Raw genomic sequence first — 12,028 nt, forward strand, 5'->3', positions numbered from 1 at the left:
CACACAGGTACAGTAGGTGTCCCAGAGGGGGGATGTGTTGAAAGTTGGACCTCAACTATTCAGGATGACTTTTAATGAATTTTTGAAATAAACCTAATTGTAGTGCATTGACTGTATTGAACTGAATATGAGTTTACTGTGATTTCTGAGTAATATTACAGTAAATCTGGGTAAAACCTGGCCCAGAGGTAAAGTAGGTGTCCGAGAAGAGGATTGTGTTGAAAGCTTGGCATCAACTTTTAAGAATGATTTTTAATGAATTTCTGAATATGCAACCAGACTGTCACGATGGCTGTATTGGGCTGTTCCATTGTAATTTGTGTGCGCGCGTGCGTGTGACTGTTCACGCGCGTGCGTGTGCGCGCGAGTCTAGGCTTTCAATCAGGATATAAAGCGAAAAGGCGCTACCGTAAAGACTGGTGTAAAAGCGCAAGGAAATTCATGCGGCGGATAGGAGGCGGCTGGCTTGACCGCGGCTCACAAATGACGGCTCACTTTACCGCAGTCAATTCAAGTCCCAGGTCATTGGTGTAAAAGTCCAAGTCAAGTCACAAGTCTTAGAACATTTTTTCAAGTCAAGTCTAAAGTCATAAAATTAATGACTCGAGTCTGACTCGAGTCCAAGTCATGTGACTGGAGTCCACACCTCTGCTATTTAATAAAAGAATTTATAAAGAAGAATTTAAATCAATTAAATCAATTTTAGAAAGCGGTGCAATACAGGCAAAACCATCCAGAATGGCAATGGTGGGATTCAAATGAATATATATTTTCACAAGAGTCAAGTTACTAAAAAGGCAAATCAGCAGATAAATAAGGACGAGGTCAGACCCACACTCCATCATGAACCGCTGTGGAACCTTTCTGTACCTTGAGGGTCTCGTTTTCTTTCTCTAAGCGTTTGTGCTCCTGTTGATCCTTGGCAAGGGCCAGCTCTTTCACACTGATCTCATCTCTGAGTCGGGTGACCTGGTTGTTCATGGTCTTCATCTTCCTCTTCATCTCTGCAATCTCTTCCTAAGGGAGAAAGATAGAACACAATGACCACACAGAAAAGGGAAGAAGAGAAAAGATGAAGAGGAATTACAATATAAACATCTGTAAATATGGTGTGTTCAACCTTTCCCTGGTGTAATTAAGCTCTGCTGAGTGATGACACCAGCAGTGATTCACATCATCACTTTGCTATTACCTGAGTTTCAATGAGGTTTTTGCTGTAGAGGTTCCTTTCAGACACGACAGTCTCCAGCAAGTTCTCGTGCTGTTTGAGCTTGCACGCAGCCTCAGTGACCTTCTTCTTCCAGTCAAATATCTCTGTTTCTCTAACTTCTACATCATTCATTTTTTGTTGTACCTGTGGAAAGAGGAAAAGTCCCATTTGTAAAAAAAAAACAAAAACGAACAAGCTAATCCAGGAGACTAGCTCCTCCTGCAAGACCTGCCTTCTGTATGAGGTTGCTGGTCTCGTTGATGTAGCGGTCACGCTCTTTCTCCAGCTGCTGGATGATTTTGCGCTGCTTCTGGGCCTCCAGGCGGTAGCCGCTGATTTCGTGCTCCAACGTTTTCTTGTCCTGCTCAAGGAGCTTGACAAGGTTTTGCTGCTTCTCAGTTGACTGCACAGCTTTGATTAAGTTCTGCTCATGGGAATACAAGCATAAAAACAGTAAGCATTAACATAGGCTCCAGCTGTTGAGGACCAAAAAGAAGACACACTCATTTAGTACTGTTATACAGAAACAACTGGTTACTGAATATGAAGAGTGATTGAGGCAAGTACCCTGTAGACCTCTTCTATATCAGTTAATCATAATCACACATTTATCACAACACAAAATAAATAACAAAAATTCTGAATTAAAAACTGAGAAGTTTAACTATTTTTCTAAACTTATGTTCTTGAGTTTGATGTGGAAACCAGTACTGAATCTCTTCTGGTATTGCAAACAAAATGATTTTGTGTATTAATGTCTGCATGAAAAATAATATCAATATCGAGTATGTTTTGTCACCAGATTAAAAAACGCAAGGTAAAACTCCTCCATCCATAGAAAAGAGAGATATAAACAACATCCAGAACCACTGCTAAGCTCCCAGAGCACAAATACTTTTAAAACTGGCCTGTGATCTGAATACTCAGATGCCACATCCTCAACAGCAATCATCCAGCTTAAAGCTTTCTTCTTGGTAGAGAAAAAAATACATCCATGAAAACCCTTCATGATTCTGATCCAACCACAGGAGCACCACAATTCAGGGTACTCTTAGTGCTGGTTCTTAGCCTGGATTAATGGGGAGGGTTGTGTCAGAAAGGGCATCTGGTGTAAAAACTTTCTCAAATATATATGTGTGTCATCAGGAATGAGATTTCCACACTGGATCGCTCAGGGCCCAGGTTAACAATAAATCGCCTCGGGTGCTGTTGGGCAGTGCCGATGGAAACTGTGCTACTCTTGGCTGAAGACAATGCGGGAGGAGGGGGACAAGGTGTGTTAGGAGGCAACGAGAGAGAAGGGAAGTCAGGAGTGTTGAGGTGAGAGTGGGATTTTAAATATAAAGATTATGACTGATAAAGGGAGAGAGAACAAAGGCTGATTTAAGGCAGGGATCTCCAACTTCAGTCTTCGAGAGTTACTGTCCTGCAGCTTTTAGATGCATTCTTGTTCCAACATACCTGAATCAAATTAATGGCTTGTTACCAGACCTTTGCCAAACTGGAAGACATGCTGAAGAGTTCATTCAACCATTTGATTCAGCTGTGTTGGAATAGGGATGCTAGGGATCAAAAAGCTGCAGGGCAGTAGCTCTCGAGGACTAGAGTTGCATCCTCACTCAATAACCTGATATAGGGTATTGTGTGAGGATGCAACTGTCCCAGCATGATGTAGATAGGAAACAAAATGAAGTAGGGGTAATCTTGAAGGGTGAGCATGGTGGAGGTAAAGAGAGTGTCAGAGAGGGCTATGAAATCCTATGCGAACTGGCAAGCATTTCAATATTGGCCTCATCAGTTCCCAAACACTTACAGAGCCTACCTACCTACATAACAAAATTAGATTTGTTAAAAGGGTACTGGCAGGTTCCTTTAACTAGTAGAGCCTCTAATATTTCAGCTTTTGTTACTCCAGACCATTTCCTGCAGTACACAGTAATGGCATTTGGTATGCGAAATGCACCAGCCACTTTCAAACGGCTTATAAACTCTGTGTTAGCAGGCATTAAAAACTGTAATGTGTATTTGGATGATATCGTGATATATTCGTTGTGCTGGACTGAGCACATTAGCACACTGAGGAATGTTTTTGGTCATTTAGCCCAGGCTTCCCTAACCTTCAACCTGGCAAAATGTGAATTTGCCAAGGCAGTAGTGACATACCTCGGCAAGCAACTGGGACACTGCCAGGAGTGCCCCGTAAATGCAAAGGTGGAAGCTGTCCTGAGCTACCTTGTGTCCACCACAAGACAGGAGCTCAGGCGCTTCTTGGGTCTAGTGGGCTACTACAGATGTTTCTGCTGGAATTTGTCGACAGTAGTGGCTCCTTTGACTCGTTTGTGCAGTCCAAAGGAACCCTTCAATCACAACCAGAGATTGATGAGGTGGGCATTGCTTGCTCAAGAGTACAACATAGACATCAGACATAAGAGAGGTATGGACAATGTGGTAGCTGGTGCACTGTCCAGGACGCAGTGTTAAACTCCCTAACGAACTCGGTGGTATGTGTTAAAAGTATGTCTGTTTTATTTTATGTAATATTTTATGTGGGGGGGGGGGTGTTACGGTCGCTGACCTCTAGTGGCTCTCCCTATGTGAGAGAGAGCCTTTTCTCCCTCTCCTGTGTTCCAGGTCTGCCTCATGAGCTGCAGCTGAGGTGTGTTACAGCTAGTCAGCCAGGGCATACAGACTGCCATCTCAAACCACCACACCTTGTCTTCTTCCCCCTTTTTGCTCAAGCTGTGAGCTGCAGTGGTTTGGGCAGCAATCTGCAGCTGCGTGTGTGTGAATTTACAACTTTGGTGTAACCTTGGTGTGTTGTGTTTTTTTTGTTTGTTTGTTTTTTAAATCTTGTGAGTAAGGGTGTGCCTTTACTAAGATATCTGTGAACCACAGTGGAAGCAGGTAGGGGTTCTCTGCCATTTTTGTTTCAATCATTTTCTCCTGTTTTGTGGCCAGTCAGGGAGCTCAGCTAATGTACTTTTGTTTTTCGATAGAGAAAACTCAGTTTGTTTTTAGTTAGAAAGGGGGTGTTTTGTTTGTTGTTTTGGCCTTGGAGACCCTGACGAACAGAGCTTCCCTGTGTTCATACTTGCTTAAGTAGTAGGGGTGGGGGAAAAAATCGATACTGTGTAGTATCGTTATATTTTGTTTTCTAATAATGTATCGATACAGGGACAGCAGAAATCGATATTTTGTTACAAAAAAAGTGTTTGTGGACTGGAACATGCTCTGACTTCAGAGCATGTTGATCAGCTCCTTTTTCTGAGCAAGAATCCTGACATTCCTTCACTGTCCAAATGTGTTTAACTTTTTTTTTGGCAGCAATAAACTAAATTTAAGACATGTTTTATTTTAATTAAGTTTAAAACTTTTTTATTTAATGTAAAATTATATTTTGTTTTAATTTACTTTCAAATTCTTCAGTTGCTGAATGGGCTGCATAGTTTTCATAAATTGCATAGTTCAGAATAGCTATAATTGTACCAGATGGTTGCATTCAGTTAAGTTGGACTAGACTGTAATACAAACCGTTCAGTTTGTCAACAATAAAACTGACTGAAATGAGAGAAAGACTGAGTGTGAGACTTTGATATTAGATAAAATGAATATTGATAACGTTTACCTTTATGTACAGAATCTGAATATCACAAAATATTTTTAAAAATTGCAATAATATCGTATCGTGAGTTAAATATTATGATAATATCGTATCGTGGGATGTATGGTGATTCCCACCTCTATTAAGTAGTGTTGTGTAATGAATCGTGTTTTACTGACATCTACCTTGCGGAAGTTTATCATTTCTTTTTCAGTTTGTTACCCCCCCCCCAACACTTTGCTTTTAAGTGGGGCTCATAAAAGAACAGGTGAGATGACCCAGCAGCTTTCAATTTGTGTCAAAAGTGCAGAACTCAAACTATATCATCATAGTTTTAATCCTAACAGTGCAGTTAAGTGGACTTGAAGTTTTCATACATATTAGCCTTAGACCACAAAAATAGATTAAAGCCAACAAAATACCCATGCTTATGTACTGGACACATCTCACTGTAAATGAACATGAACCATAGTAAAAAGCACAAAAGCAAACATGTTCTGTTATATAGTAAATCATGTCAATACATATTTGGGGTTCAGGTATTTGTTTTTGTCTGATATTGCAAAGGAGCATTTGCTATCAATGGTTTATGCTGCTCTCCCGAAGTGCAGGGATGATTATACAGTATTATAATTATGACCTCCGAGGGTTAAAAAGGTTACGTTGTAATCAGATTCAAAATGAGCACATCCTATAAAATGTCCCAGCTTGGTTGATAGTGTGTCACAGAACTATAAACTATAACGGATACCTTATTTAAGATGTCTCTCTCTCGGATCAGCTCCTCTATGGCTTTCTTGTCAGCTTCTACTTGCTTCTGAGAAGATTCAAGATCTGTAGAGGAAGAAGGGTGGTGATTACTAAATGATGTCTGCTCACGGTCAGTTGTGTTGAACATTTCAAAATTGACCATTTTTCTTCCATGAGTGTGGCGCTGTGTCATCTGAAGTCATTTCTCAGGCCTAGAAATTGCACTGAAAAATTACACTGCAATTTAGAAGGCTTTGTGGTGTCTCACTCATTAATGAAAATGACGGTAGCACACAAAAGTAGATCAAACTAACACTTAGTGCTGCATCCCTCTACTCTGTTCTGATCAGGTGTTTGTGTGCATTTGTGCATTTCTAACAATCTTAACACTTTCTTACTTTTTGGCCTCATTAAGTCAGCCACCAATGCAATATGTATCCATGGCCACAAAAGAAACACGTTCTCCAAACTCCTTCAAAGGATTTTTCATTGCAGGATTTTGTTCGTAATACCAAAAAGCCACTTACATTCTGGCTTACAGTTTTTTTTTTTGTTTTTTTTTTTATCATAGTGATTACTGTCACTGCCTCAAAATTATATATTATTCAGTATACGCCTGTAAAATTTCTACTTCAAAGTTGCAGATGTCAGACGGTCATGTGCTTGTGTTTCATGAGTCATAAGGTAAGCTCCTTTACCTTTCTCCAGACCAGCGATCTGTGCTTTCAGGGTCTCCCGTTGCACATCCACATCAGCTTTCTGATCCTCTATCTGGTGGAACTTCTTCTGGATGGCTTCTCTCATCTTTGTTTGTTTGGCAACCTCCTGACGCAACTGACTCACCTCCTCCTCTCTCATCTGACCAGTGGGGGCAGCAGGGTGTTTGAAACATTACACACAGTGATGAAAGAGGGATATGGACAGCATATGTCATTGTACATGCAGGACACTGACGCTGACTACATTCTGATATGTCTTAATGAACTCTCTGAACAGTACCATGTTGTGACTGTTTAAGTGTACATTAGTGGACAACAGTGTACCTTAAGCTCATTTATAGTCTGTTGATTTTGCAGGGAGAGGTGTTCTTTGGTTGATGACAGCTGCTCACACTCGTGCTGCAGCTTGGTGTTCTTCGTCTGCATCTGCTCCAACTCCTTGGTTGACTTTTCATTCAAAATCTGTTGCAGTTAGAGAACAAATATGTATTCTTTCTTTCAAATAAATTCAATTTTATTCACATATTGCCAAGTCACAAAACCCTGACCTTTAGGTAAGGACCCTAAAATACTAGAAAGAGGCCCTGAGTAAATGTGGTTAGCCCAGCTGGACATTTGTCAAATCTAGGAAGGCAGCTAAAGAAAGCTCCAGCCGATCCAGGAGGGAAGGACTGCCTAAGAGAAAACCTGTAGTGATCCTGTATGTGTCAGGAGTATCGGAACAGTTGAGACACATTTTTTCTAAAGATTTTTCTCTGTAGTTTTTAAATCCCAAAACAAGGTGTGCCAAAAATTAGTCCACCCCAGGGATCGGGTCCCTCGACACAAACAGAATAACATAGTGTACGCTGTTAAGTGCCAGGAGGATTCCCAGGATTTATACATCGGGGAAACCAAACAATCTCTGGTGAAGCGGATGGCACAACACAGAAGAGCTACCTCGTCAGGCCAGGACTCTGCAGTTTATGTACACCTACAGGCCAGTGGACACTCTTTCACTGATGAGGATGTACACATCCTGGACAAGGAGGAACGCTGGTTTGAGCGCGGAGTCAAGGAGGCCATTTACGTGAAAAGGGAAAGACCATCTCTGAATCGAGGAGGGGGCCTAAGGATACATCTTTCACCATCTGACAATGCTGTGATTGCAGTCATTCCCCACCTGTGTGAATGGGACTCATGGCCATTGATCAATGATCAGTTTACCTTGATCAGTGTTTGTTGATCAATGGTCATGAGAATTTGCATATTAATGATCAAGGAACTGACCCCCAGCTCATTGTTCATTCTGTGGGTTAGCTTCAGTCATTCTGCAAATGTCCTGTTTATAAGATTGGGGAAACCTGCAGTCAGCTGAGACTGAAGAAGTCACTTGGATGAGTGACCAAACGTTTCTCCCACTGAAAACGCTGCGTCCAGATGAACACAATCAACCTTTTGGGATTTACTTACCTGGATGATTGAGCATGCATCAAGACAATACTAGAAAGAAGCTGTGTCACTGCAACTCTGCTCTGCCACCTCCAGCTCAGTTTCCTGTCTTTTTCTTTAGTGGCAGCATCAAAACCACACAAAACCTCACTAAAAACCTGTGAAAATTCCCTTTCACTCGTGCTGCTGTCTTTCTATTCCAAATCACCCCTTGCACTTGTTTCCACCCACTCTGCCCTGACTGCACACTCTTCCTCACTTCTTTTTTGGACTGTCTGTTACTTTGTATGGAAGTAACAAGTATGGAAGTTTGAAGTTGAAATAGGAGCTAATTCGCTATACTTATTTGTAAAGGTAATTATTACAAATTCTTGTAAAGTAAGAAAAAGTAAGTTTTTGCAAGAATTTGAGGCATTTTTTTTCCTTTTAAGCACAACATCTAAATATGTAAAATACACAACATACAACTAACAAAAAAGATTCATGCAATAATAACCTATGGTTTTAGCTGAGACAATAACTACAATAGCAGTTACTTTTGAACATGTCACACCAGAAAGATAATCCATCCCACTTCCTTGCTTACTTTTAGCTCTTTTAGCTGCTGCTCCAGTTTCTGCTGCTCCTCTTTAGCCTTTTGGCCTTGCAGATTCAGAACTTTGATTTCACCCGTCCTGGCCTCCATATCGACATGCATCTGCTTTACCTCCTTATCCAGCTTTTCCTTCAGCCTCATCTCGCGGGAAATCTCATTCTGTTGCACCTGAAGCTCCTGTTGGAGCTGGGTTTAGACAGGAGACAAGCAGTAGTCTGGAGTTAGAGTGGAATTTTATTGTGTTTGTCAGAGTCAATGGTCATGCAATCCTACCTCGAGACCAAAACATGCTAATAGAAACTGCATGAAGTCATCTATAGAACCAGAAAATACTACATTAGTGCATGTTTATGTGTATTGGGGTTTGTTGAGACAGGGGTAATACTGTGTCATATTTGAAAATTATTACAATTCATTTAAATATGTAATTACAGACACCCGTTATTAACAGAGTTTCTGTTTTGCAGGCAAAGTTTAAATCACTGATCCTTGCTGTGTGTTGCATTATTAGATACAAATGCTTTTACCTGTGAAATACTCTCCATGGCACGCTCTCGTTTGGCCTCTATCTCTTGCTGGGTTGCAATGGCTTTGTTTAGTTTTTCTCTGAGACCCTCTGCTGTAGTCAGCAGCTTATCCCTCTCTTTGGTCAGCTCATCAATCATGTTAAATAGATCACTAAAAACCAAAAGAAAAAACACACAGACATGTTAAAAATGGTTTAATCCGACATCTGTACAGTCAAAAGAATGGGCCACAGACACACTTCTGTTCTTGGTCCCTGGAAAACCCAGTCTGAATTTCAGCCATTTTTGTTAGGTTGGAAACATCTTCTTGTAGTTTCCTGATTGTCTCTTTGTCCTTCTTCTCTTTATCATGAGCAGCATCAACCATTTTCCAGGCTTTATCCAGCTCCTACAATGTAAGCAAATTATTTTCTTTAGCAGAAGCTACATGATAAAGAAAACGTAAAAAAAACAAAAACAAAACATTTCTATACCCGTTACCTCATGATCAGAAAATGATTGCTATGGTCAAGCACCTAAATGAATAAGCTATTCTGCACTATGCTGTAGTTCTTGTGTTTGGGGCACATACCCTTTTTAGTGATGTTATTGTTGTTGCATCTTCCTGGGATAATTTCAGGGCTGCAGCCACCTTAGTTGAGGTGGACACAATCTCTGCATTCAGCTCCCTGCATTTAGACATTAGCCTTTTTTCGTTCTCTCTTGACTTCTTCAGCGCATGGATAAGCTTCTCATACTCCACCCGGATTTTGTCCATGCTCGCATCGCCAACCAGCTCACTGAGGACCACCTGAAACTCTGCCAAGGACTCAAAAGAGTCTTCTCCTGTTGATCCCGTCTCCTGGAAACACAGCAGGTAAACTGTAAGTCTATCAGTCAAATCAACTGTATTTAAAGCACATTTAAAGCAATGTCATTTTATCAGACCAAATACAAATCATAAACCCTTTAACAAAAATCAAAGTAAACATCTATTTTAAAGCACATTTAAATAAAAAGACAAGCAAATTTTATTAAAAATTAAATTAACTATCTCGGTTAAGATTTGGACGGAATGCGTGAGCACCAATAAGAAAATCTGACTCGATAGAAACAAAAAACAAACAAACAAACAAGAGACCTCCCTGACTAAAAGCAAGTAGAAATAATATTTCAGCTGTTGGAGGGCACTTTTTGTGGAAGGTCAGACTATTTCAGGGTCTGGGGGCAACAGCTGTGTCTTAAACCAATTCAGGACTTCTACAAAGCCAAGCTGTTGCAAGATATACAGCATTTTCTCATTGAAATATACAAGGCTTTCCCAGAAAAGACATTATCTGGATGACAGCATATGTTGCTCTCAAACGTGCATATACCTCTCAGCATTGATAATGCCTGTCCAGATGTGCAAGCTGCCAGTTCCACTATCACTAATGCATCTCCATAGTATCAGATATGCAGGTCTTTGAAGTGATAGCAAGAGGCCAGATGGTCCCTCTCTTCTTTATTCAAGACGAGGCAGTGTCCATGCACTTCCAACACTAGTTTCAAACTTTGATTCATCTGGCCACAGAACAGTTCAAATAAATTGCAATTTATGCAAACTATGTTCTCACACAGAGAAATGCTGCTGAGCCCATGCAATGATTTCCATGACAGAGTCCTGCTGTTTTTTAATGAAACACTGCTTGAATGACCAAAAACTGTCGGACTCCAATACTGGTTTTCAGTCTTGCACAGATATTTATCTTTACTTCTGAGAACTTCTGCTTCTCTAAGCTGCTCTTTTTATAGTCAGTCATATTACTGAACTGTTGCCAGTTCACTTAATTGCTTACAAAAAATGTTCCGCATGCTGTTTCTTTTTAGTACCACTTACTTTTCCAGCCTTTTTTGCCCTGTTCCAGATTTTTTACGACTTGTTACTGTTATCAAATTCAAAATGATCTAATATTTTTAATGAAATAGTAAAATGTCTTGCGCTAAAAAAAAAGATATATTTTCTCTGTTGTTATAAATAAAATATGAGTGTATGAGATTTTTTACACAGACTCATGAGGACACTGAGACAATCCTTTCTACAACAGATGAGCCCACTACTTGCTTTATGCTATTATGCGCTAAGTCTAAAATGTCTCTCCTTAGCTTTAATGAAAAGTCAAACAATGACATTTTTCACACCTTAGTTAGCCGTTTAATAGCCAGTGTTCGTCTGTGATACTCTGACTAAACCATTTTCAAGACAAACTTACCTCCATGCTACCAAGTCAAAGTCACTTTATATTTTCTGGGTAAAATTCCTTAGCATAGCACTGGGGTTTCTATCAACAGAGCTGTGTCATTGGTTGCTAAGCAACCGTGATCTCGCGAGAGGCATGGATCTCGAGGATTTACGAGGGAACGGAGCTTCCCTTAGTTTGTACACGCCTTTCTTTTCTGTCTTTATTAATCAGTTTTGATACATATCGTTTTTATGTCTCAGTGACCACAGATGTAGTGACCAGTGGGGTCACGTGAGTTGTCATTCTTTTCTAAGTTTGCACCATGGAGGAAAGAGCAAATGTTAGAGAGAATTTAAGAAGATGAAGTCTGACCGCATTCAGCACTTTTACATGCTGATTACAGTGCTCTCCTACGGAACAGGATTAGGGCCAGTGGGAAGAAAAAAAAGTGGGGACGTTCTTTATTTGTCCCCCCAGAATTCTGAGCACACGTTGCTCAGCAGGACCGGTTTGCAGTCGAGGCTGATAACTCAGTCCCCAACCGATCCAGAAATTTACAACCCTCCCTATTTATCACGGCTTGGGACCAGCATTAGAATACACTGGCTTGTGGTGCCCCTACGGCTGGGCTTTCTAGATGCAAAGTTAAAATGCTTATCTGTTATAATAATAATAATGGATTGGATTTATATAGCGCTTTTCAAGGCACCCAAAGCGCTTTACAGTGCCACTACTTCTTGAGCTGTATTTGTTTGTTGATGGGGTTTTTCTATGCTGGAAAAATTAAAATAAAATATTGAAAAAAAAATGCTTACCTGTGCTGCTGTTTTTTTTGTTGGTATTGTTGTTGTTTGTTTGTTTGTCAAATCAAATTGCTTTCTTGACTATGACAATGAGTTCACTGCACTCAGATGGCCTCCACAGTCACAAATCTGCAGAAACTGTGTAATGTCAGCTGTAATGCTGTCATGTCAAAGGCAGTTCTGAAGGCAAT

General features: G+C 40.4%; 1 protein-coding gene across 1 annotated transcript in view; it reads right to left on the reverse strand.

Annotated features, from left to right (window-relative positions):
* The window catches only part of cfap58 (cilia and flagella associated protein 58), a 38,561-nt gene extending 27,391 nt beyond the window's left edge, over positions 1-11,170 (reverse strand). Inside the window, exons 1-11 of the mRNA XM_005943362.2 lie at positions 11,065-11,170; positions 9,405-9,674; positions 9,073-9,221; positions 8,834-8,984; positions 8,298-8,492; positions 6,605-6,742; positions 6,260-6,419; positions 5,563-5,645; positions 1,443-1,634; positions 1,193-1,354; positions 871-1,017 (exon numbers count right to left, since the gene is read on the reverse strand). Coding sequence (XP_005943424.2) covers positions 871-1,017; positions 1,193-1,354; positions 1,443-1,634; positions 5,563-5,645; positions 6,260-6,419; positions 6,605-6,742; positions 8,298-8,492; positions 8,834-8,984; positions 9,073-9,221; positions 9,405-9,674; positions 11,065-11,070 — 1,653 coding nt within the window. The 5' untranslated portion in view covers positions 11,071-11,170. The remainder of the gene's footprint in view (positions 1-870; positions 1,018-1,192; positions 1,355-1,442; positions 1,635-5,562; positions 5,646-6,259; positions 6,420-6,604; positions 6,743-8,297; positions 8,493-8,833; positions 8,985-9,072; positions 9,222-9,404; positions 9,675-11,064) is intronic.
* Positions 11,171-12,028: the final 858 nt, after the last annotated feature.

The sequence above is a fragment of the Haplochromis burtoni genome, unplaced genomic scaffold (genome assembly GCF_018398535.1).
Source record: "Haplochromis burtoni strain Fernald_Lab_line unplaced genomic scaffold, NCSU_Asbu1 Contig_360, whole genome shotgun sequence".
NCBI lineage: Eukaryota > Metazoa > Chordata > Actinopteri > Cichliformes > Cichlidae > Haplochromis > Haplochromis burtoni.